This window comes from Genypterus blacodes, unplaced genomic scaffold, assembly GCF_046128005.1.
Source record: "Genypterus blacodes isolate CSIRO-AG114 ecotype Tasmania unplaced genomic scaffold, CSIRO-AGI_Gbla_v1 ptg000039l_1, whole genome shotgun sequence".
In the NCBI taxonomy this organism is placed as follows: domain Eukaryota; kingdom Metazoa; phylum Chordata; class Actinopteri; order Ophidiiformes; family Ophidiidae; genus Genypterus; species Genypterus blacodes.
Window position 1 is genome coordinate 6665598 of NW_027466852.1, and position 27473 is coordinate 6693070.

The window sequence follows — 27473 nt, forward strand, 5'->3', positions numbered from 1 at the left end:
GAATGTTTGCCCATGCAGTTGTTCTCTTCAGGTACATTTTGGCCAAGTGACACATGTTTCACTCTAATGCCTGTTTTTCTCAACATGTGGTTACAAAGGCGTATGATTAATTACCTTAAATAATGTGGCCTGGTAGGCTGCGTCACCATACATCAAAATGCCTCACTGAATGAATGATGAGGATGAGGAGACGCATTTTCCCATAGAGTCACCCATCACACTTCACACACTATCCCTTGTGTTCTATTACAGAATCTGACACACAGTTGCCATCAGCAAGCTCCTCCTCTGTGAGCACAATAGTGATCAATATAATTCATTAATAGAGTGATGACATGTTTATGTTTAAGTTTGTGAACAAGGCATCTTACATTAAAGAAGTTTAAGAGTGTGTGTTCTGAAACATTGGTTATGTGTCACAAGTTGACTGTGACAATGGAAAAAGCTAAAGGACTGAAATGTATGTCGGCAAAGCACACAGATCTCTTGTGACTTGTTGTGCACATAGTTTTGAATCTATTGGTCTATCATGTATGTTCCATAGTGACAGGTCACCCTGAAACTATGCGCCCAATGGCTCACCCATTTGTCACCTTGGAACACTTTTACCCCATAAACTTTGAGATGAAACAGTACTACATTGTTTATTAAGAAACAAAAGAGATTAAAAAAAATAGTTCCAGCCTGAATCATGTTTACCCATTTATATAAGTAACAGTAACCTGTTTCACCCGGAAATAGATGTTTCAACAATATGTGATATTGACGGGAGAGTATCAAGGTGATCCATAGGGTTACCTTGGTCTTCAAACGGGTGACCTCGAAACTGTCCATCGTCATCAATACAATGTGATTAAAATGATTTCCACATTTGTTTTAAAAGAAGATTTACCTTGAATCATCTGTCTTAAATGAAGCCTGTGTGTCTGATTATTGGCTATACGTTTTCCCCCAAAAAGCTATCATGCACATATTTGCATCCTGTCAGTGAATTAAACGATTCCTCAAAGCTTCAACATTACTTTCAATTTGAGTCTGTTTTTGTCCCCCTCGTAAGCTTAAGGTTGGTTGCAGTAATAAACTACTGCCACGCGATGGGAGTATTTCACAACATTTAGGGGCGTCTGTCCAGCATGTAAATCCTGCTTAGATTTTGTTATTCAGAATTATTATATCATATGGCCTTTTTGTTGTTGTTGTTGTTTTTTTAGACATGATTTGATTGATGATACTTTTTCAATTTAACGCTCATCATTGGATCATACTCATCATGTTATCTTGAGAACCTAAATAAATAAATACTTCTGACAAAAGACAAAATCTTTCCAAAACCTGGAAATTTTTATTTACAGTTCAAGTCAGTCACATGCAACATTTTTAAATGAATAAACATGAAATTAGCAAAAACAAGAAAAGAAAAAAAAAATGCATATTATTTTCTCCAAAATAGCAATATACAAAAATAGAGCTTACAAATACTGTACAGCAATTGTCTCCAAAAATATTCTGCTGCAGAATTCTTAGTTTTACAAACAATGTCTGTGAGAGTCCACAAACATAATCAGTGTTAACAAAACAGAGAGGGGTACACAGAGAGGGCGGGTGCACACGCGCTGGGTAAGGTGGGAGGAGGTGTTTGGGAGAGGATATCTGTGGGTGACGAGAGCTACAGAGGAATAAATAACACACACACACACACACACTATAAACAAGACAGTTCACTTCAGAGAGGCAGTGATAGAGATTAAAAATGGTCTGATCACTACAGACCATGGCCATAAAACCAAAACCCTCATCTACTGTATGAAGGTGTGTGTACCTATTTTTGTTATTTTTACATAAAAAGCAGGAGTTTTGTCCATTTCTGCCCAAACTCCGCTCATTTTAACTTCACATAATGGTTTCTGGTGTCATCATTAAGCTGCACTGTACTCTGTGTGTAAGTTTATTACATTATTTCCATACTTCATCTTTGATTGTGCCACATCTAATTCGTGTCGTTACGTCTGAATAAGAGCTGGTAGTGGCACAGTTTCTATTACTTTTGGATGCAATCTGTAAGAGACTGTTGCTCTTTTCTGTTCTCTTCTCTCTTCAAACTGAGGGAGAAACATGGTTGGCATGTTACAGAAGATTCAGAACTCTCATTTTAGCAGCTGTTGGCACTTTAAGTGGGACAAGGACAGCACACCTGAAGACACAGGGCTTCAAGTGTTTACAATCAATCACAACGTTTAGATGGAAAAAATGGCAGGAAGTGTTTTCCGCTGCCATTCAGGTTTGAGTGAAAGAGCATATTTGTCTGTGCACCTTCACTTGTGAATAAATACGCAACTACAGATACTACAGTCTACATACATTAAACAATTGTGATATCAGTGGCCTACCAAAGTAGCATGCTTTCACATTACGTCACCTCGTGTTCTTTAACTTTTCTTCCTGTCGCTGTCAATACATTCACAAACAAAACCGTCACAACAATAAGACTTATGTCATTATGTCATTATGGGCTGAGATATTTTGTATGTGTGTGTTGTAAAAGTAAGATTATTATTTATAATTTATTTTTCCATGATAAAGAAACAGTCACAACATAGAAGGTACCAAATATAAAGACAAACACCCTCATGATTTGTATCTTGTTCAAAATAAAAACCACAATATCTTCATAAAGAGATAAAAGGCAATATAATGTTGACTTCTTCATGAATATAAAGATCAGTGCTTTGGATGTTACCAAACATAACCTTGTTGTTTTTGTTCAGGTTAGGCTAATGAGGACGTTACAGTTCAGTTTAAGTGTTAAACTATCTCTAGTAGTGTATTTGTCTGATATAATTGGTAGTTTAGTACCATGCTGCATCAATAAGAAAGACTTGTATGTGGAGAGAGAATGTTGTTTTTTTTGCTGCCAGTGAGTCTTTGTCACCGCCACTTGGCTGGCTGCCCTGCGCCCCCTGTAGGCTGAGGGCAGACATGACAACGCTACAACCACGCCGCTCAGAGCAACAAGGCCGTACTGACACCAAACAAGCAGACTGTTGTCCCTTTACCAACCGTGCAACTTTGCAACTTTAGTGTTGTTAAAAGGCACAATCAGTCAAAATTATACTCACTTAAATGTAGGTCTTGTCACATTTGATGACTTGACGGATGGAAATTAAAAATACAGGCCAGTTTAAATGTTCAGAACCAATCTGATGCGTTTTGATACTGATATCTGATTTGAGGAATTTGTGCCTTTAAAATCAATGTATGATTGTCATTTGACAACACATATCATAAGTTATAATCTCTAACGCATCTTAAATTCACGCCTCTATAGCGAGCAGGTATTTCCACAGCACGTTAACCACACGCTGCTCGCCGCAGACCAAGACAAAGCGCGTGCGTTCATTAAAGCCAGGCTCAGAGTTTTGTGTGGCGCAACAAAAACCTTGATGAAAGGGAAAGCACCAGAATACAGCGTCCCTAAAACAAAACTACTGTGTGTGCGTGTGAATGAAAGTGCTGCTGCGCTGCAACCTGCTGACCTCTGCTGCGGCCGGCAGCCTGTGGGTGTGTGTGTGTAGGAAGTGTATACTACCACAGAAATGTATGCTGAGGTGTACTGATATCTGAGGGCAGCAATGCTGTGGCAGATGTCGACTCCATTAACGTCACTCTACTTCATTCTTTTCCTTTTTGCTTATTATCGCCCGACTGTTCAGTTCTCAAAGTTGCAACATGATTTGGCAAATCAAACTCTGGGCCTTTTCTACATAACACTGCTTTAAATAGATTGTAGTGATTGATTGAATCTGATTCTCTGTGGGAGGGATCCCAAAGTGTTTCAGCAATAAGACAAAATAAAGGGGTGTGTTTGAGTGTGTGGACGAAGACACCTGATCATTGTATTTAGTCAAAATATAGTTTGTTCAATGCACCTCCTGTTTGTTTCCACAGAATATCAACTCAAGATAACAACAACAGTCACATTATGACAGAGACAAATTCTATAGCCTTCATAAAAATGTGTTCAATTGTGTGAGCGTGTGTGTGTGTGTTGCTCAGAACACATTCAAACCTTTCACATTTAGTTGAACATCAAGTCTCGCGGTTGCTTTAAGATGAATTTGTGCAATCAGAAAACAAATCACTGTCTGAATTTGTAGTGATAAACATAACATTGTCCCTTTTCAGAAAAATTTCATGGTTTGATATTCAAAGTTTGCTAAGTTAAAAACCAACGTGGATTTGTACACAGAAATAAAGTTAATGATAATAAAAAAAAAAAAATTAAACCTCGCAACTACGATCACAAGCAATTAAGGTTTAACTTCTTGTAAAGTGCGTGTTAAAATATAATCAATATATGTTTAAGTGTACTGTAGTTCTTGGCTTTTGTTTTTGTTTTTTCCTCTCCAGGTCTTCAGCTGGTATTCCCAGAAAAGTGCTTTGGTTGTGAAACAGTTAATCGACCCGAGTCTGGTCTGCCATGACACTGTCTCCTTGGCCGACTTGCGGTCGATGTCCACAAAAGAGTAAAGGTGAAAAAAGCAACAAACGGGTGATTAATCAGGAAGAACTGATCCTTGTGCACGCAAAGGAAGCAGAAGAGAGCAGCAGCCTTCTCTGCTCTGTACACAGCCTCCAACATGTGTACCTGTACAGGTCAGCGCATGGCTGCAAGGATGTGTAGATGTCTGTGTGTGTGTGTGTGTGTGTGTGTGTGTGTGTGTGTGTGTGTGTGTCTGTAGTGTTCGAGTCTGCTACACCAGGTTCTCAATGCCAGGGAGGGGCTGCTGCGTCGGCACAGGAGCGTCTGTGGCGCCTGCCTGCTGGGCGAGCTGCAGGACGGGCATGTTGCACAGCGGGCACACTTTCCTCACCTCCAACCACTTGATGAGGCACCTGGAAGAAAGGAGCGCAGGATTGGGTGGGTCAGAGGAAGGACGACAGAGGGAGGTGGAGAATGGGTTTATGCAACAACACCTCCGCCTACAGTGGCGGACCAAGTGAACTATAAATCAGTCAAACCTTATTGCGTAACATGGTCTTTTCAGATCTGTGTGATCTGCTTGAGCCTGTTCCTCCACATTACAGGTTCACACACCTGCTCTGTGATTTAAAGCAAGCGCCCGCTTACAGCAGGCTGCTTTCAAATGCGACAGAGGTCAGGAACGGGTGGCGGCTCATCCAAAGCGAAACGGGCACCTCAGGTTATTACACATTGTGTTGCTGCTCTACATATATACATAAACATATACATACATACATACTAGATTGTTTTTGCTGAGCTTTATGTGTTTTATCTGATGTGACATGCACACACACGTTACTAGGCGTTTGGTGTATACATTGAGTGCCATCCACGGTAGCTGTGACCAGAGGGATCAAAGTAGGCCAAGGGGTGGGGGGCGGGGTCGGGGAGGCAGGCTGAGACAAACAGCTAAGTTGAAATGGCCAGGAGGGGGGAGGACAGATGGTCCGAGCAATCCATCACAGCCTGCAGTAGCTCCACACTTTATACACACTTTGCAAGAGTGAAAACACATTTTTTCGGTTGATTTCACACTAACACTCACACCAACATGCCACAAATCGACTGATTTGTCTCACTTTGATGATTTCTTTCTCTAACACTTAAGAGAGGAGCAGGTAAGAGTGTGTGATAGCAGAAAAGACAACTTGGATTTGTTTAGGAATACAGAGTGTGCTCCACTTTGCAAAGCAAAGCAGAATTTGCACAGATTTTGTCTATGTGTGTGTGTGTGTGTGTGTGTGTGTGTGTGTGTGTGTGTGTGTCACCGTAGAATACTTACTTCCTATGAAAGGCGTGTTTGCATGGACAAATCCCCAGCTCGTCTTTCTGTTTGAACTCCTCCAAGCACACTGCACATATCTGAAAGGCAGACGGGGAGATTTCTTGTTTCAGTGCAAAGACCCAGCAACAACTTTCAATACTTTCTTTGTTCAGCAATATTTCGGTCCTCCCGTGAGTGTTGTCAATGTAAATACAGATACACGGAGAAGAAAACTCCAGTCAACAGCTGCAAAACGTCTGACACAAACAACAATAGTCGCTGACCTCCTATGCCTGGTTACATAACTTAAACCACACTGGGGTCTTGTTTATTTGGGGGCCCAGGCTACTTTTGAGTCAGAAAGGAGTTTTTTCCCCCCATAAATCACTGAGATGGAGCTGGAAATGCAACTTTGTCCAGACTTTCATTCCCACGAAAGTGAGCGAGGAAGGAAATGAGAAGAGAAGGCATCGGAGTGGATCCAGGCGGTGCAGTAACGCTTTTAGCAAATCAGAACTCAGTCACGGGAGGAGGGGAAATGCTCTCGGGGGGGATATAACATTACCACCAATGTTAATTATATAACAGCGCTTATGAGCAGCTATGCAGTCATACGCTCCTCCTGCCTGATTCTGTTTGTGTCGGGTGTTACGTAACACGTCAATTTTCCGAGAATGTCATGTCAGTTACTGAGCTGAGGTATTCAACGAGGTATTCATCCTATTGAAGGCTCATCTCAGAGACATTACATACATTGAAATGAAACCCTGTGTTTAAAGGGTGGAGATGGATTATAATGAACTCTGTAGGGGGATAAAAAACTCGCATTGCATCAACTTCAGCCTTCAAACTGAAATGACAAAAACGACACTGCGTTCCATCTGGACCCCGCATGAAGGAAACCAAACAGCCTGGATTGGTGACAGTGATTTCCCAAACAGGAGCTATCATTTATGTAGCAGAAGCTCATACGGGAGGCGGTTTGATAAGTGAGGACGAAAAGGACAGCGTGAGGTTTCTCTTTCAGGACACACACACACACACACACACACACACACACACACACACAGAAAGCCTGTGCTATGCTGTGTGTGCACTGATGAACAGATCGATGTTTCTGTGGCAGCAGCTTGGCCAACCTTTTGACAGAGACCCCCACACCCAGACAACGTGAATAAATCCTGGAAGCTTCACTCACACTTTCCAACAAGGACACAAGAGTTAGAGAAATAGCTTATTAGTGGGGAGACGACAAGAAAGAAGAATCTAGATGATCCACAGTATTCACATATCACTAATCAGCACGTGCTTCTAATTTGCTTCATCTCTAAGTTGGTGAAAGTTGTGCTGTACATACTGTATAATGAAGCGTAAAACTGTAGGTATGGTTGTTATGGAAACCGATGTTTTTGCTTGACGACGTTATGTAAATTCACCGTGTCGCGTGAAAACCTCTTCAAACGCAAGCAGACTCGTCCTCGGGCCCGATTTGTGCCGGGTAAAGCCTGAATCGGTTCCGTTTGCTGAAATCCATCACACTAAAGCAACAGCAGAGCCGAAACCATCATCCTTCACAACATACACACCCAGGGAAGAGTGTGTTGCTCCGATCACTTCCCTGTATTGCATGTGTGAGTCAGTTCTGCATTTGAGAATTGGATGTCATTTGTAGCAGAGACATGAACTTTTAATGACTGTTAAATATCATATTGGATAGAGAACTCCATAACAAAGAGATGCTTAAAATAAAGCCGCAGCCTATTGTGAATGAACAGAATATGTAATCATTTCATAACACCGAATAAGATACGGCAGAGACTCGTGGCGAGACATGGTGTTCATTAACCTTGAACACCATGTTCCCTAAGCTGCTAAAGCTCAGAACAGCCGATGTGCTTGTACTTTCACATGTCCGTCCTCTTCTTTTGTGCAAAACTCAATCGCGTTCTCATTCATTCATGTACGACTCCGTGTGAGACGGCTGCTGCTTCATCAACCGCAGAACTGAGCCTTGTAAACGCTCCATCAACCACAGACTGTGGCCAAGAGACACACAAGTAGCTGCTGCTTCATGAATCAGACTTCGAGACTACAAATGGAATTGAAAGAATTGAGTCAGAATGCCAAAATAGATGTAGTTCATGTTGTATGTTCAACACACAGAATGTGGGACAGCTCAAAGAATAGCCAGGGTCAAAGTTACACTGCTTTGAAAAGGTATCCATGGGGGGAGATGGGTACTTCTAAAAGAGTATCGTGGATAGTTGGTCAGGTTACACCATCATACCTGAGGAGTCAAATGATCCAGCATTCACAAACACCGCTACATAAATGTCAAATGTTGAGAATGAACACAACACAACCTATACTCGTGTTTACAGGGCGTTCCATTGGAGTAGGAGTCAGAAATGGGTCACTTAACAGGAATCGAGGGCGTGTGTGTGTGTGTGTGTGTGTGTGTGTGTGTTAAAGCCCTAAACAAACACAGCTTGGTTGCTGTGTCACAGATTTCGCTCACATGACACCTCCTGATGCATTCCTGTCAGTTTCCAATAACAGAAAATAAAAGCCAGTGGGTGCAGAGCGTAACCCAGCAGAGGCAACTGTGGGAAATTCCAACACTGGTGATGATGCACTGATGACACAGCGTGCTCCCCTCATCACAGCCCTGCTATTTCCAACATTTCATTCGCACCAAAGTCTTAAAGGGACAGTGTTCTTGGCCCGAGGGCTGATATTCCTGATTACTGTACACAGACGGTGGATGTGCGACCACACAGACACAGACACAGACACACACACACACACACACACACACACACACACACACACACACACACAGAGGTAAAGAGGTCACTGATGGTTTAGGCTGGTTTTCACAGCACAGGGTCAAAACAGACATGTCATCATGACTGACTGTAACCATAAACCAGCTTATTGGTCGTATACATTCTATCGCCCATCCTATTGGCAGTGTGAAATGTCCCTTCAGAACCACAAGGGGCTTTTTTTTTATACTTTGACTGACAGCACAGAGCATCATGGGACTCTTTGCTGTTACACAACCAAGACGATACAACGAGTACAAGGATGAATACATAGCGATGGAGATTGAGGCCGCAGCCTTTACAGCTTGATCACGTGAAGACATTAAGGCTCAGAATGTCCCCGTCCAACGTGCGGTAACAAGAGAGTTTCTGGTGTTGTAGAGCCAAGCCACGTCAACATAAACAACATAGATGACCAAATAAGGAAGAAGAGTGCTTACCTCATGCAAATTTAGTTCTTTGACTTTTTCCTTCTGAATCACCTGATGGGTAGAAGCAGCAAAAGACATCACATGGTCACATAACAATATATAATGAAACATGATTCATAAATACAATAAACAGGTAACATACAAAGACATTTATTCAGGCTGATACAAAGGTAAGATTTGTGTGAGCATGTGTGTGAGCTTGGTGGCTTTATGTAATCTACAGGGGAGGTAAACATGTAAACACCAGTGTCGTTTAGCTAGAAGACACACAAACAGAAAAATAGGCCGATTGTTGTTAAATGTTTACCATAACTGTAACCTGTATATTTGTGGCGACGTGTGTGTGTCTGTGTGTGCAACGTGTTTGTTTGCCTTTCACATTCTGTGTTGGGACGTATAGTCTGTTTTGCATTCTGGCATTATGCAAATGAAGGACAGGAAATGTTGGCTTAAAGTGCCCTTCCTCGCAGGCCTTGAAGGCAAATACTCTGAGAGTGTTTCAGAGACACAGAATGAAGTGAAGTCCTGTTGAAATGACTATTTGTACACATTTGAAATATCTCCGCACCACTACACATCCTCCATTATCTTCCCAGTTGCAAAATGTGTGATTTATCATTTCAAGATGGAGATATGGACGTTTCATGTCCCGACTTACACTGTACACAAACTACTTGCTTGGTTCAAGCAGTGTTAGTTTATCTTGCACATATATGATCTATCATGTCATGTTAGAGTTGGAGCAATAACCTTTGACGCCAAATATGTTTGTGTGAGACGGGATATTTTACTCAGGTTTGTGTGTTGGTGTGTGTATGCTTACTTGTTTGTATGCATACAGCTCTTTGTGTGCCTGGTGCCGTAACCTGGGGAGACGCAAAAAACAAAAGATCTTCTTGATTAGCAAGCTGCCTGATTTCGGTTGACTTCTTTATTTAGACAGAGACAAAACTATCAACACATCCTGGAAAAGGAGAAAAACAACAACAAACATAGATGTCATTTCCTTACCAAAACACGTCTCTTCGCACTCCTCTCTATTCTAGCTCACAGTCAGCGTCAGAACAATGCGGCGTGCTGAGAGTTTGAGAGCTACTATACGTCCAGGTTGGCCTCTTATATTGATTGCACACACTGGAGATATGTAAGTGCGCAGCGGCGTGAGGGAGACAAACACAATCCGTCCAATCATTAAATGACACAGACACTACATCCAGACGGCCGCTCTCAGTGTGCTGAAGTGGCTGTGACAGTATTGGGTCTCGTCTATTTTATGGTGTGTGAAACAGTGTGTGGGCCACCTGTTTTTCTGCACATGAGTCAGTTCCACTGAGATATTTTAGAGTTGCTTTGATTTGTTTGCCAAGGGCCGTGACATTACCTCACACGGTTTTCACGGCCTCTTTTGAAACATCACAGAATGACATGAATTGATAATGTTGGACTGATAGACTTCTCATCACAACAACTAACCTATAACATGTACTGAGCAGAAGGATTCATCCGTAGCATTTTGGCCAATTAAAATATTGGAAGAGCTCCAAAAGTTTTGTTTTTTTGGGTAGACTATATCAGGAAACACCAACGCCCCTGGCTATGATTAAGATACCACACACACACACCAGTAAGGTTGTATAAATCATCAGTCAAGGATTACTGGAACAATAACCAAGAAATCCTGGCTGTACATTGAGCTCACTGTAGGTGTGCCAGGTCATTTAAATGCCTTAAGCTATACAACCGGTTCCCTTAAGCATCCTTGTAATGTGAAATGAATGCAATACTGGTAGTGTGAGTTCCTTTGTCATGAGCAAAGTTGTTTACGTGCATCATGGCCAAGTGTGGCAGATTGTGACAGCTGAAACATTTTGGACCGCCGTGGTAGTTCTAGCAGGTAGATGCTGGTTAATCTTTGGCGAGTCTGTCTTAGTCATTCTTGTCAGCGCCGGTCTAGATTCAGAGAGCGAGAGGAATTGACTGAGCCCAAAATCTTACAATTGGACTCCTGGTTTCCACAAAACATGCTGAGCTGTAATTATAGATCAATGAGGGAGGCAAAGGAAGGAAACCAGAGACTGGAAAATAAGCAACAAGAAGCACGGAATGCACATGTAACACTGGGGAAGAGAACGTCCAGTGCACTTTAATACATATAGCCTAACCTGTATGTATCCAGTGGGACTAGGAGGGACCAGGAGGTTTACATAAGGTCTCCATACTTCAAATATGTGTGGGTGTGTGTGTGCAGTGAATTCCTTATGCAGAACAGACATAGCAGTACTGATAACAAGTTACAGAGGACCACACCTTTTGAAAATACATTGGCTTTGGATGGATGGACCAAGTCAAGCAGGTTAGACCAGGTGACACATTAGCACGTGTCATTCTTAAAAGCCTTAGGTTTACAGTGTTTTGGTTTCTTGTCAAAATAACCTTAAAACTATGGGTAAAACATTCATTAAACTCACAATAACCACCACAAAATACATTGGAATAGACATATGAAGGCACAAAAGGCTCGCACAACTCCAGATTTAAAGTAGAGAACACAAAGACACAACCAATACTTAAGGTTTACATGAAGCTCATGCCGTACATTAAGCTCATGGTGTAAACCTTAAGGAATATTGGACTTGGTAAACGAGGACAGAGCAGGAGGAGGGCGATAATATAAGAAGAGGTTCTAGGTTCTGAGAATGAGAGTCAAAATATGTGGAAACGAGAGTGAGGAGGAGAAAATAAGGGATGAGAGAGGGAGACAATAGAAATTCATAGGTTGATAAGATTTACCTCCATTACAAGTAACCTTAACCCCTCGCAGCAGAGTGAGAGGGATCTGTAAAACAAGCAGCACAGTCTAGGAGAGAATTTGACATTTTGAAAGAGATCAGCAGGTAAAGGTGCAGAGGCTCCCAATGGCAGGTGACAAGGTGATCGCTGGGAAGGGGGGCAGGGGGGTTGTCATGGATAAGTGAAGAATGGCCCTCAAATATTATGGTTAAGATTTAAGGTTTAAGATTTTTAAATCTAACCTTTGTCTTGCATAGGTCAGCATATTATCTATATTAAAATGGAAGCTGTGAACATAATTCTTGAGTTAAAATTCACCAAATTTGCTCAGTCTTACAGAATGCCGTTTCAGAAAGTCATGCAGAATAATGAGCAATACTAAAGGTTTAAATTTACATTTTCTGAACGGTGTTGTTAAAGCCTCCAGGCTCTAACGAAATTTGCAACACTGCCTAGTGCTCAAGAAATAAAAATACTTCTCACGTCTTGAGCATGCAGACTGCGGTGCATACTTCACAAATGTGTGTGTGGACTACAGGCACACTGAAGGAGCTTGTCGAGTACCGCTGTGAAGTCCATCCTTGTGTCAATCTCTGTGTGCCAAAGTATCTTTATTGGTAACAAATCACATGATTAGCGCCAACACGTGACTCTTGTGCTCCCTCTATCTCTCTGAACCAACACTGGAACAACTACAATGTCATGAGGTTTTACCTCAGTTGTAGTTGTGACTAAAAATGTAGGTGTTGTTCTAAATGTAGCTGTTGGGGCCAACTCATCTTTGAAATTTGAAATCTACATAACAACAAAGTAGGAAAGGTTTAAACTGTGATTAAAGTTGATTAAAGTCATCTCAGGCCAGTTCATTGGGAGACTGCATCTTTAAATGCCTTTCTAGGGAGCAAATCCGCTCAAAAGGACTAAAAACTGGCAAACTTGACTTTCAGTACGGGAGAATGGCACGACATTAAAAGTCAAAAAATGGCTTTACTGTCAAGATGAGGAATTGCAGGAAGACAGGAGATGGTTAACCTACCTACCATTTTCCCTGCAAGAAAGGACATGACAGGGTGGCGAGGGGTGAATTTTGTTCGGACTTGCTGCTTCTCACTGTCTTAGATAAAAGATGCTGGACATTATAACGGCAGATGGCCACTGCCAGGAGAAAACCCCTGAACAGCAGCCAGGACAGTTTGATTAGACCAGAGATGGGCAGGTGACTGACAAGCAACCACCTCCAGTTTAAATTTAAGGATTACCCACAGTAGAGAAAAGGTTCAGGCTGCACAGGTTTAACTATGCAAACACTAATTTAAGGAGTATCTAAATGCAAATATAGTGGGTATAGAAGTATGGTGTTATGGAGGATAAGTCACTGTCACTAATTTGTCTTTAATGTCTTTGATGTCAAGTGCCATAATTATAACAATATAGAAATAAATGGAATGGAATGTCAGCATAATATTAGCAGCAGGGCCTTTTTCAACCAATTGAGATTATTAGGTCACTAATTGTGGTGCTGTATCTACAATCTCCAAACTGTGCTGTTGAAAATGTCTGCACAAACAATCAAGGCAACAAACACTGAAACACACATTTCCAAAAGCAAAAAGTGAAATCTTGTAATCCAACCACAACTTAAAGCCACAGTGACAAGTGCCATATGGTACATTTGACAGAAACTAATATGGTTATCATTTGTTCTTGATATATTTCAGCAATATAATGTAATTGTCTACACGTTAGATTCATGGAAATTAAGCTGCTGGTAAACACATTAACAAACTTCAGCACTAATGTTTCCATAATTCTTCTGAATTGAAGAACAGTGAGACATTACACAGAAGACCTCTGAAGCAATAGTTCATCAGTTGGCAGCCTACAGTATGAACTTCATATGCAATACTAAGGTTTAAGGACATTTGGGTGAAGATCTGACTGACCCCAGCCAGGTGATTGAAAGAAACATACCTTTGTATGTTTAAAATAAAACATAAAAAAAGACATGAATAAATATTTGTTTGTTGTAGCCTAGCTTTTGGCAAATGGTATTGGTATGAGTGGGTTAATGCAGTTTAACTGATCTCTTTCAGTGGACTGTTACGCCCCACACTATTCATTAACTCTTAGACAGACACTTTTATGTGCTGACACCAGATTGACTAAAGACAGCATGTTAAATATGGCACTTATCACCACAAAACCACGTGCATAAGCACCATAGCAGTCAGCGAAGGTTCAAAACAAACGATCCAAGGCCAGAACTGAAAGGGTGTGTGGCTCATACCTGATTAAGTAGCAGCAGAAGAGGAGGCTGAGGATGAAGACAAAGATGGCCGTCCCAAACACCACAATGTAGATATTAAGGGGAAGGTTCTGGAACCCTATGTTTGGCATCCTGAAACTGTAGTGCGGGAAATCGGAGCTCATGGATATTCTGGATAGAGATAGAGAGGAATATGGCACACGTGAAAACCTACACACACTCTGCTGATTCACACTGATAATATGACACATATTGAAACTGAAACCGAGCTTATTTTAGTTCTGCGATCAAATTCACTGCACTGTCATTATTACGTCCAGATGCCTTTCTGCTACAGCATGTGTTTTTCAAGTCAGGGTACAAAATCTCACTGAGACTTATTATTTCCTGTGTGCTGCCCTTTCTCCTGTGTCTCCTGTCAGCCCCCCCTGTCCGTGTATGTGTGTGTGGAGAGGTGGTGTGGGCGTGGCTTTCTGAACACACTCCTGATTACCTCAGGCCCAGCCTGCACAGGTGCATCCCATCAAACCAACAATAAATCTCCTACGGTTTTCCCTCCACTCATCCCAGGCTAGCCTCGTGATTTTCCTGGCGCTCCAGCTTGTGGCGTTACCTTGCCTGACCTTGATCTCAGTGTTCAGGCCCATCGTTTGTCTTTGACTGTGAGCTTTTGCCCTTTAGCCCTTTTTTTGTACTGCTTCCTGATTCACTGGTTTTCTGGTTTTTGATCTCCTCTAGCCTGTACTACGCCAGTTTGCTGTTTGATATTTTTGTATAACCACAACCTGTGTACAACTTGGATTAAAGCTTTTTACTTCTACACAAGTGCTTCTGGTCCGAGTCTGCATGTGGGTCCGCCTTCACGGACTGTAACACAAAAACTCAAAAATAATTGGGATGCTCGATCATGAAACAATCATTTTGGATGTTTTATGTCTGTTCTACAAGGGAACCAAGACTCAGAGGGTGCATACCTCAGCCAAGGCCAACAAGTCCACTACTTATGACTCACAATGACAAACAAAAAAACCTTTGTTGTACCATGTCAGGTTCCAAAGTTATTGAAATGAATTAACTGAGCAATTTACATGTTATAGGCCACAAAGTCAAAGTGGTAACTGTGGCACCACCGAACCAATAAACCAGTGCCTATAAACCAATTAGGTTTATAGGCATGAATCCTCCTCTTTAAAACAAACAAACAACAGCACTAAAAAGCCACAGTAGCTTCTGAGGAAACAGGACTCCTCCACTTCTACTGACCACAACTGACAATCAGACCTCGACACCATAAACCTGAAAATGTACAGCAAGCAGGCCGCATTTGGTCTTCGTTACTTTCCAGTTTGTGGATCCATCAGAACAAAACAGTACGGAGGAGGTATATCTGTCATAGATCACAGAGAAGTCCTTTAAGCTTTAACTGTGTGGTATTAAAATAGTAGAACAATGTGTAAATATACAAAGTCAGTGTACTATCTGTTATCCTTCTGGCTTGTGCAAGGCTCTTCGCACTGAATGCAGCAGGAACAATGAGCCTGCACTGACACACTGTTGGCAGAGTAAGAATACCGTTGATATATAAACATCAATCTGCAAGTCATATGGAAACACCCATGTAATTACATAACACATTCAACGAGGCAGAGCAACAAATGGAATATGGCGGTGAAGCTGTGAAGGGACATGACCAGACATGCCTGCTGCTGTCCACACACGGGAACAAGAGGACCCCCAACCCCATTTCACAGAAGAGGTCTAAGCAGAGAGCCTTTACAAGCAAGTCAGGCTGGTCGTTTGACTCCAGACTGTTACATGCATTGCTCAGATGCAACAAAATCAATGCAGGATACAATTTGCTACAATTTGACGAATTACAATCACTGTATTTAAGACTAATGACACCCATTTACCCAAGCGGTGAGTTCATGCTGCACACCTCCTGTCTCTTTAACGCAGGACGTAGAATGACAGCATCAACGAGCCGACGTATCAAGCTTAAGCTGTGTGTTCTAAATGTGTCTGGATCATAATTTGGCTTTGCCACTAAATCGAGGCTCAATGCATAACTGAACACTCCCTCTGCTCTCTACCGCTGACGACCACAACCTGAACACACACCTTATCTGAACACGCTGTGTGGAGCCACATGGCTTCCAAACACATCAACAAACTCAGGAGTAATATGAAACCAAGGCACCCTGACGTTCCATTCTACATAGTGTAGTCTCCATATATATAGGGGAGCATAGCGGTATATACTGTGTGTGTACATCAAGCAGTTGGACATACTATATGTGTGAGTGAATATGTATAGCTATAGATGCTGTATAAATAGATATAACAAAAACAATAACAAAAACTTTCATGCGTTGATTTATTATTCACACACAACTGCTTCCATGTGTCCACAAGAACTCCATGAGATGAGCACAGATTACTTCAAACCTTTGGAAATTGCATCACCTAACTTGTGTTCCTGCAGCTTTTCCACAGCAGCTGGATCTTTAAAACAAGCTTTTGTGTTATGGAAATGGATGTTCCACTTGATGGTCACACACGTATTTAGAAAGATTTAATGAGACGGCAACTTGATTCTTCAAAATTAGCTGATAACTGTGATGTTTAAACAAAATCAGCTTCAAAAAACTATTCATCACTCAGTTTTGCTGACATTCTTGAGGATTTATAGCAGGATATTGCTTACTGACATACAGGACCCCTTAAATTTAATATCCACTAAACTAAATGGATCTAGAATGAAACACAATAGCAGGTACCAAATTATGCAAAAGCAAAACAATGAGCTAACGAGGCAGATTTAAGCATAGTCATGGTGATGAACACTTCCGTGTTCCAGGAAACTTCAGCGGCATAGAGGAACCGAAATTAAACTGCCCCACTGTCTGCTACAGAGCTATGGATAGCTATAGTCCAGAGCTATGGATAGCTATGCCGAATGTGGGTCATTGAGTTGGTGGAGCAGGAGGTGGTGGTGGTGGTGAAAAATTAGGTGGGTTATCCTGGAGGAGAGATTCAGAAGGGCTCTCAAGTATAAAATCCTTTGCTCGGCACCATAACACTGCCCCCTCACTGTGAACCACTCCAACAGTATGTATCAAGATTCGCTGAGCACGAGGGACACCAGGTCATCTCGAAATTGTACCCCTTTGCAGTAAACAACCCACACACTATGTATGCGGTTAGACAAGCTGCTATTACTGGCTGTCATAAGTTACAGGGCCCACCAAGGAGAATAAAGCCAGCTAGACATTGAGCAATCAGATTCCCAAATGCATTCTGTCTATAAATCTTCCTCATAGTCACTGTTGTCGAGGGCAGCAGATGAAGTGGCTGTCTTTTAGTATGTTTTGACCATTTCTTTTGTAATTCAGTGAACAGCCTCTGAACATCTGCAGTCTGGTCAGACTCTGTGAGGGGGGTAGTCGCTGCTACATGCACGTGCACACTGGATGACCCCAAAACTACACTTCAATGTTTCCCATAGAAACCAGTTGACCACCCTCTGGAAGGGGCGTGTCTTTTGCCGGTCTTACCAAAACGTCTCACTTTCGGGATGCCTGTAGCTGGTGCGTTGACTCTTCTTCCGCACAGCTTTTATGAGGCCCCTGCAGTGGACAACAACAACAACACCCAAATGGAGCTATACTAAACTATATTCTTCCCACTGTGGATTTTGTTATTCTATTTTATCGCAGTTTGATTTGGGTTTGGCTTTTGTTGCTTTTCAAAAATAAGAATAATATTCTAAAATCTGTTTTTCTGATTTGTTTTGTTTGGTGCTGTATACTGGTAAGGAAAACTCAGATAAAGTGAGCTTCCAAGTTATCAGCTAAACTCATCAGTAGAATGCAAAAAATGTAAACAAGCACTGTGACATTCAAAGCAAAGTGTAGTCTAGGATGACTTGCTTGTTACCGAAACTCCATCTTTAATACTTTTGCTTCTAAATGGCTTCTTGTGCTTCTAAAAATACCTCGCTGCCCCTCTGGCTCCTTTAAAGCCTAAGGACCCTCTTCGGACAGAAATGTCAAGGATTGAAATGTTAAGAGTGTGGGTCTGAATCCAGCGGAGCTATTTCTATTGCTCCTCGGTGAAAGAGCTTTAAAGCGAACAATTAAACAATTACGAGTGCTTTCTTCACAACAAGATATTCCTAAAGAGGCCGCATAGCTGACAACAAACTGTGTCCACTGGTTGGAAAGGGCAGATGTGACTTACTACTGTTCCCTTCGTCCCTCCATTTCTTCCACCATCTGTTTCTCTCACTCACATGCTCTCACAAGGCCTCGCCCTCTTATATAACCAGCAACAAGAGAAATAGCCGAGTAGCCTCATAACTGCACGGCTTCCTGTGTTTTGATACACACATAATTCTATTTGTGTCTTGCTCTTGGTCATTCTGTAACGCTTTAAGGTTAAACCGATAATGAGAGGAGGCGAGAGTCACTTGATGGACAGAGTGTTACTTATGGCCAATTATCTTGCAGTGCTAAGTGTGTTTTGGACTTATTATTCCCTCTTCATGTTCTCAATGCATACTGGATACACTTAATGATTGGGAAACCATACAAATAGTGATCCAATATCCACAATTTATTCAATTTTAACAGTAACTGTTAACAAAAAGGCTGATTAGGAATAATTCAAACCGACAGTTTGGGGTTAGACAACGTATGACATATAACAGCTCCATGTTTTCCCTCAGGATAATCATTGCTATGCCAATGAGTTATCACTTTTCTGTCCAACAAATTGTTTCACTTGGACAGAAAGTCAACATTTTTAAAATACATTCTATCATTCAAACTTCCTCTGTTAACTCCCCCCCAAAGACCTCTTCTCAACCCTGCTTATCTATAGTCAATAGTCACAGAGCCTGATAGACAGATCACATGGACAAATGATGATCTCTGAACTCGACATGACATTTGCCGTGTTATGAATGTAAGAAAATGATTGCTCAATAAGCTGCTGCTGAGTAATACTGCCACTCCTTCCTTATGTCAGTTATTTATACCCTCAATTCAAGAATATAGGCTATCTCTCCTTAACACAATACTGCTTCACAAGTTCATTAGTTTAACAATCTGATTAACTACCCAATTGCCTTTACAACCCCAACCAATTACCTGACTCAATAATCACTCGTGGTGAGCCCACAAGACAGCTTTCAAAAGCTGCTGCCTGACTGTCAAGTGGAAATTTCCACTTGCAGCCATGGCCAACCATGAGATTTGCACATCTGAAACTTAATATGCCAAAGGGCAGCAACAAACATCAGGGCGTCAGAGGCAGAGCAAGGCTCTCTTCAAAATGTGCTATGTAATACTGCATTTATATGATATGATGATGATGATCTGTAAACATTATAATCCAAATTCTGGGAAGTTTGTCGTGGGGAAGATGATTATATGTCCTGATGTCGAATCCATCAACATATTGCTGTTCCTGTAATCATTGTGTTTTATGTAAATGGTGACTACTTAACCTGTGTTTTCATGTCTGGCAGAAGAAAGCTGATAAGTCATAAAGTTCATGCTGACCTTGCCGAGATCAACCATGTTTCTCTATTAGCTTGAACATTCTAACTAATGCATTGGGTAAGTTTGGTGAGTGGAGAGAAGAATCAGGCGCCCTTTCTGCTGTAAAATCCACCCACAGCAATTCCACTTTGGGCACTGAAATATGGATTGCAAAATGCCTGTTTTTCCAAAGTTGTGCCAAAACTCTGAAACAAATAGGTCACTGTGAACTCCAGTTATAAAGAAGTGGGAGGCTTTGCGTGGAGTGGACAAGGTCAAACTACTGTCAGCTGCTGACAGAATTCTAATTACATCGAATCTTTCCATAACAAGCAGTAAATAATATTCATTCAATCAATGAGTTGGTAATAAAATGGCACATAATAAACCTAAGCAGAATAGAGTCAAATATTGCGTACATGCACAGTGATGTGTTCAGGTCTTACTCAACACCACCTACACTACAAATACAGTCCACACCCCGAGAATTTAATATTGCCCTGGCAGTGTAAGTGTGGGATTAAAGAGGTAAATAAGAGGCGAGTTCACCTGATGAGGAAATGCTTGTAGCGGTGGTTTACTGTATGTCATAAACAATCATTAAAAGCCAATAAAAACGGCTTTAAGTAACCACCGTGGAAAACACCAGTACTTTCCAATCACTGTAATTTAGAGTAAGCAATACTTTGATTTCTGCATTTTTATTACATCTTTAGCTCATTGCCTCAATTGCTGTCGAAGTTAAACGTGCACACTGAACTTTGCCTTCTTCTGTATTGTCAAAACTACAAGCAAATGAAGGCCTAAAAATCAGATTCAGCTATTTTAGGATTCACATTGACTGTCTTGTCAATGAAGGAGGCAAATGGAAAATCAACCTTGCAATGAATTTATGATTACACTGAGAAAAGCGTCACACTCTAAATGGGACTGAATTGAGAAAATTACCTTTTCTATTTTTTCTCTTTTGTGCTCTATCCCACCCTGAAAGCCTCATTGTTCCTCTCTGGACTCTGACAGCAACGCCAGATGACACAAACAAGAGGAACTGACACACACAGCTGGTTCATGGCTCTCTTTTCTTCCCCTATCCAGCACCACGTTTTGGGAAGGACTTTTTTTTCTACTATCAATGTTCCTGTTTACCTCATAAACATCTGCCACAAGTCTTGTGCTTCTGTCTACCCCATAGACTACCTCTAGACTTATAATACACGGCAAGGTGGTATTCAAATCATAGCACAGTCTGCAAAGCACAGAGTTGTAGGAACAATCCATAAAGTCAATGGTCACGTGACGGTGAGAATGTTAAACAACAATCAGTGCCTGAGGTTATCTGCCACTGACATGTTACAAGTAAACAAACAGTCAAGTTCACAATCTTGGACATATTTCACAACAACAATATTCTGTAGCTCTAATGATTAGTTATTCTAGTAGACCTTTTGTGTGAACTCAAAGGAAACAGTTCCAGTCTATAGAAATCTGCGTCTAATGACATCAGTGTTTAACCTGGCCACCTGCTCAACGTCTCCATCACTCTGAGGCGTTTGTTGTAGTTTATTTTGTCACCTCAGTCTGTGCACCTTCTCCAAATAAAAGGGAAAAGATCTGTTTACCAGTTGGCTGACACAGGTGGTCACTGCTCAAAGTTCACTCCGTCAACACAATACTCACAAAGCACCCACATAAGGGGTGACACATTCACAGGTCAGAAAACACACAAACAAAAGGTTGTCAGCAGTGAGAAGTGTTCAACTCCAAACTACTATTCCTGTTTGCATATATTCAGCACAGAACCTGCAATTTCAGGGTGTCTCCCTGCGTACCAGCGTCACAGAGCAGCTAAAAAAAAGGGGGCACTGAATTGATCTGACTTCAGTACAGGTCTGACCTTTTGCTTTCAGTTAACACAAATGAATTCATGCTCGTATTGAAAAAACAGATCTCAGCCTTTACAGTGAACATGTGATGATCTCTTATGTTGCAGTTGCTAGATGAACGTATTGTTAAACCTAAATCCACAGCGACACGCTTCAATTGACCTCTTCCAACTACTAAACTCGATTACTGTATCCATTAAATAATGATAATATCATTGAAACATTTTAAAGCAGCGGATTCAAATTTGAATTTTTCCATGAAGCAATTATAACTTGTACAATTGGCTAAAATCCCTTATCCACTATTATTGCTTCATTACAAATTAGCTTCATTTCTTGTGGGTGCAGCAGGACTGTTGATTACTTGTGTTGGAAGTGTGCTGGCTCATATATTTAAATAGAAAACCTCTCTTTAAGGAGATGCCAATATGACTCAACGTTTGCACAAGGAATTTAACTTCTCGTAAAATGGTTACTTACATTTCCCTGGAAAACTACGTAATTAAAGTAGTATGAAATTACATCCTGTGTGTTACCACTGACTCTCAGGCTTAATAAAGAAGTGTTCATGTGACCGCTGTCAAGGCCACCTATCTATGAAGAAGACTTGTCAGTCTGACCCCCAAATTCCTCGGCGGTTCAGTCAGCACTTTAATAACACTCTCTAAATACCAGAGCAACCATTTATAATGTCCTGTTAGAAGAATACCACAGAAATACAGGAACCCACATGAACCTAGATGAAGATGTAGATATTTTCTGACTCCAAAAACAAGTCTGGCATGAATAACCTTTAAGGAAGTCATTCTTTAGATAAACTAGATTATCACTGCTACTTAGACAAGCCCAGTCATTCCACAGATCTGTGTTGTATAGCAAAGTGATGTAATCTTTGCTGTTGCGATGATGATGATGTGTATGACTATTTACATGTGCAATCATTTAGTCATTTCCACCTCCAGATTTTCCTCTATTTTGAACAGGATGTCAGATCGATCCATAGGACGGTGCTCATATTTATAAGGTTCTCATACACTAATGCAGTTCAGTTTCAAAGTCCAACAAATTAGAATTTACAGCGCACAACTTGCCACATATACTTGTGTGGGGCTCTTCCCTGTGAAATAATCAGACTCTTTTCAATGCAATAGCAAAAATATTATTCAAAATAATCTTGTGAGATGCTGTAGTGCTGCAAATCAACAATGGGATGTACTCTTCTTCACAGACTAGCTGTGCTTCAGTCACGATAGCAAAACCACAATGTAAACGTAACAGCAACACAATACATCTGAAAGTAAACTTGGGAATATCAAAAATGAAAGTATTTTGGTTGAGTGATCCTCTGAGAGTCCAAAATCCCCCAAAAGTTGGAGATGAAAAAGTAAAACTTCTGGTGTTTTTCCAGGGAAAAGTCCCTTGTCTCCAAATGATGCCTGTATTAGATAGTTACACACTTCTATACAGGTTTAGAACTTCCCTAAATCTGTGAAATTACTAAAGTTGTGTCATTCATACAAACAACTGTATCCAAAGTTTCTGAAAAGTTAAAACTCTGAGATACATAAGCTTGATCAGCTACCTGCTACATAATTGCCTTGTTTTCCACACAAAAGGATGCGCGAGTGTGTGTGATTGCGGACAGACACAGACAAACACACACACACACCTGTCACCTTTGTACTGCTACCCACTCTATCAGCTCCACTGGGCACATACACACAATGCTCACAGCGATGACGCAATGCTGCACTGGAATGTACTGTTAAGTTTTGAAGCTAAACCTAAATTTGAACTACACACTCCAAACTGCCCTGCTTGTTAAATCACTTCAGACCATCACAGCTGTGCCCCGTGTGCAGGCTAATGAAACAACGCATTCATACACTATTAATGACCTATATTATTATACGATATTACACCAGTATGTTAAATCAATTTCTAGTGTTGTTTTGCGTTACTTTCTGACTCGAGTCACCTGGGCGTAGGCTGCTAGCTAGCATCTCCGGCAGCGTTAATAGCTAACAGCTATGACTGAGACATCCAATGCAGCTCTCTGGTTCTGGTTCCCTCCCGCGATAAACATTTGATGAAATTCCTGGATTATTCCTTATGGAAAACAGTGTCTGACAGGTTAAAGTAATGACTAATAGTAATAATGACTAAAGTGGGATAGCGTGGACAATTAACAGCATCATTTCGCGTTGCCAAGTTGTCCGCAGCCACGGTAGCAACTGTACTCACCAGCCCCCCTGCAGCAGCTCTGGTCTCCCGTAATAGATCTCTTCACACACCGCTGAGGTACCGAGATGTGCCAAAGCCAGCGACGAGTGCTGAAAAAGCCGATTTATGTGATGATGACCCAGCCCCTATTGCGAGGCGACTACATCACACAGCCTCCGCTTTGGAGGGATGTTTGGACAGCGGTGTTTGGGGGTTTGGCGTTGCCGGGAATCTCGCTTGGAAACACCACAAACACCGTCCGGGTTCGACGTCTAAACAAAGCGCGGGGGACGGAGATAGGCGGGCTGCTCCTGGGTAATGACTCTCCGGCGATTGACCAATATCTGGCGGTAATTGTGTTTTAGAGAACCACGGGCGGTTGCTGGTAGATCCCACCTCCTCCTAGTCCCAGTCGGGGGGTTTTAACAGACACAGAGAGTGTGTGGCCACCGGAGGCTCCGAGTGAGGACGAAGTGTACGGCGAGCAAGGGAGGGATGAGAGAGAGAGGTAGAGGAGGGAGGGAGAGAGAGAGAGAGAGAGATAGAGGAGGGAGAGTGAGAGAGAGAGCGAGAGAGAGAGAGAGAGAGATTGCACATGGTCACGTAGCAGGCTGCAGGCGATCCCTAAAAATAAAGGTTCATATGAGAACCTGCTGTTTAACCTCTCAGTGCCTTACAGTAGGTGGCCAATGCATGTAATTGTGAGGCCTTGCCGATCAACAAAATATGACAGAGATAAAGGGTTAATTTCATATTTCTTAAGGAACCGCAATTGGTTTTTAATCGAACCTTTACCTCTAAGATTGGGCACAACGCCAGGCCAATGTTCATTCATGTCTGCTTGTTGTGGTAAAGTAGCTTTGCTCAGTCACAGTGATGGCGATGGTAGTAAATGGCTCTGACAGTCACAAGTAATACATTAAACTGCATTGTTGCAATATACAAAGAAAGAAAGAAAGAAACTAAAAGTATTCAGAGCCTTTTGTGTACAAGCAGCAGTATCAGTATAGAAAATATCCGCACAACTATTGGGGTATTAACAGAAAATAATATATAACATGTAACTTAACGTCATAATGCTCATTGTTAAGAATGTCACAGTGGTATATTGTTGTACCAGCAGCACATGTAGATAGTGACACAGTATCTGTTTCAGAGTTTTCTGGAAAAATAGGACCAAAATACAAAACAAGGACTTTAGTAGTCCTATAACTGCAGGGATTAAAGGACTGTTTATCCCCTATGTATTTACTAATTCATTCCCAGTTATATGACTACTCAAGAGAGTTTATTAACTATTAAGGAGAGTTAATAATATTCCAGTTGGCCTGGAGCACTGTCACCTGTGCTATCTTGTACAATATGCACAATTTTAACATGTGTCCCCTGTTCAGTGTATCTTTCGCATTAATTGAGTTCATTCATTCATTCAGTTGTTTACTAATTGCTTATGTTGTGTATTGATGAAACGTGACCCACTGCAATCCATTTTAATTCCCCACTGGAAACAAAAAGGTTGTAAAACTATACTATAAATATTTTTTCTAACTGACAGTTCAAGGTGTGTGAGCTTATGGCACATGTGCTATGATCCTCTGCCAGCTCCCAACAGACACACACACATGTCACTATTTCCCCCTGAGAAATATGAATAACGTATCCAGGAAGCCACACTACGGCCACCCTGCCTGCCACCTCATTTCCTTTGACGCAAGTGGAAGAGTGCGACCAATCCCCGATGCACATAACTATGAGTGCATGTCAATGAGGTACAAGTGACAGGGGTGCATTGTGAGATGGGCACAGAGTGGGTGTGCCATGTGACACTCCTGAATGGGCTGCCGGGGGTTGCTCGAGGGGGAAGGATGGCAGCATCCACAAAGGCCTATTGAAGGATTGCAGACTAGGTACAAGACTGGCACTGGTCTTCCTTCCCTTCCATGAGACAGCAGGAGGAGGTTGCTGCTTGGTACTGACTGAATAGAGGAATTCTTTAGGAAGAATTGGAGAGAGAAGGTTTATTATCACCCTGTTACACTTCATTCATACTGCTGATGGCCATTATGTTCAATTCAGCACATTACTACTGTCTTGTTGGATTTACCATTGCATCTTGTCAATATAGCCACTAATAGTTAGTTGTGTATTCAGCAGCACAAAGAATTGTAATAGGACACAAAATGAGATTGTGGGAGTATAATTGTACTCTGGTCAAAGGTCAAAGTAATGGCTGCCCATTGTCTTGCAGTTGTCTCAGAAAGCCATGGGTATGTTTCTTGGAGGGGCTGTGCATATTCTCTAACATGAACCTTATGTATATGTATATGTATATGTATATGTATATGTATATGTATATGTATTGTATCTGTAAATTGAGTTGATATCGATATCCTCATAATGTCAAATCTAGCAAAGTTTGCCACCATTGTTATAAGTTGTTTAATGGTTTCATATGTTTTACAGACTAAAAGGATCCCATGGTGTCCAGGGCCTTAAAAATAGGGATATACTATATGAATTGAACTCTTACAAGTCTTAAACAGAGAGCATTGTACATTGAGCAACATGAAAAAACCTAAACTCTAATTCTCAGAAATTTTGTGGACTTTTACACAGTGCTGACCAGGAATTTTCTCTTTATATGCTGAGCCAAATGAAATCTTGGTATGTAAAATTACTACACTGTTTGTGGAAGGCTGACATATTGTCAAGGTGTTACAAAGTACTGACTTCAGGAGTAAAGATATGGGCTAAGCAATAAGGAGAATTGAATCGTCTCACAACATTAAGAACATTTTTGTTAAAATTAAATTGTTTTTGCTTTAGATATATGCTCAGATACTCTGTTTTCATTAACTTTGCCATATTTATTAAACCTCCCTTTTTCATTTTCCAGTAGTGAGGTGATGGCCATTTCATTCAATTAATCTATATTTGCTGCCCCCTAGTGGCGTACACTGGACATAGCATCTGTAGATTATTTTGCACTTCAGAGGGCAGCTGAAAAAATAATAATTCTACGAATCAATAGATTTAAATGAGTTGAAGCATATTAAAAACAGGGAATGGGATTTTATGAATGATTTTTGGAATTTGAGACTTTGGCAGACCTGTTTCTGACACCTTTAACACATGTAAGATGACTTTGAAACAACAACAACAACAACAACAACAACAACAACAACAATAATAATAATAATTAGTACTAGTGGTACTTATACAAGTGCAATGTGTGCTCGGTCCTTCCCTTTCTTTAATAAAACTACATGTATCTCAGTTTAAAATTCTCCATGCCTGTAGATGGCAGAATGGTGCCTTTTGGTGCTGTAGTCCAATCTCTGATCAGGAATGTTCAGGGTCCTGGTGGAATTTTGTTGTGAGTTCCATCTTTCATACCTGTTGTCATTACAGAAAAGAATAGATGCATGATATGGACAAAATGTATTTTATGGGCAGACATTTCTGTATACATTATCGTTTGTAGGGGAAAAGAATTTAAATGCCACCTTGTCCATCTTGCAAAATTCGCATAAATGCAGGTGAAAAAAACAGATCAAACACAATTACAGCTGTAATAGCACTTTTTACAAAAAAGATTTAAGACGGATGTTATATTAATTTAATATCTTTATGATCTACAGTAGCATTTTAGTAATATGACACTTAAATGTGGTTGGAGTGGTTATCAATGGAGAATGTATGGGGAGAGCAGGGAAAGGT

General features: G+C 41.1%; 1 protein-coding gene across 3 annotated transcripts; it reads right to left on the reverse strand.

The window, feature by feature from the left end:
- Positions 1–1317: 1317 nt before the first annotated feature.
- Positions 1318–24256, reverse strand: rnf24 (ring finger protein 24). Of its 3 annotated transcripts, none has more exons than XM_076147695.1 (6): positions 23775–24256; positions 14123–14272; positions 9869–9911; positions 9055–9096; positions 5805–5884; positions 1318–4893 (listed from the first exon to the last, which is right to left on the reverse strand). In XM_076147695.1, the coding sequence occupies exons 2-6, from the start codon at positions 14263–14265 to the stop codon at positions 4752–4754; spliced, it is 450 nt and encodes a 149-aa protein (XP_076003810.1). In that variant the 5' UTR covers positions 14266–14272; positions 23775–24256; the 3' UTR covers positions 1318–4751. The 3 variants fall into 3 exon arrangements, with proteins under 3 accessions (XP_076003810.1, XP_076003811.1, XP_076003809.1); XM_076147696.1 differs by lacking the exon at positions 23775–24256 and adding an exon at positions 22011–22147; XM_076147694.1 differs by lacking the exon at positions 23775–24256 and adding an exon at positions 16015–16167.
- Positions 24257–27473: the final 3217 nt, after the last annotated feature.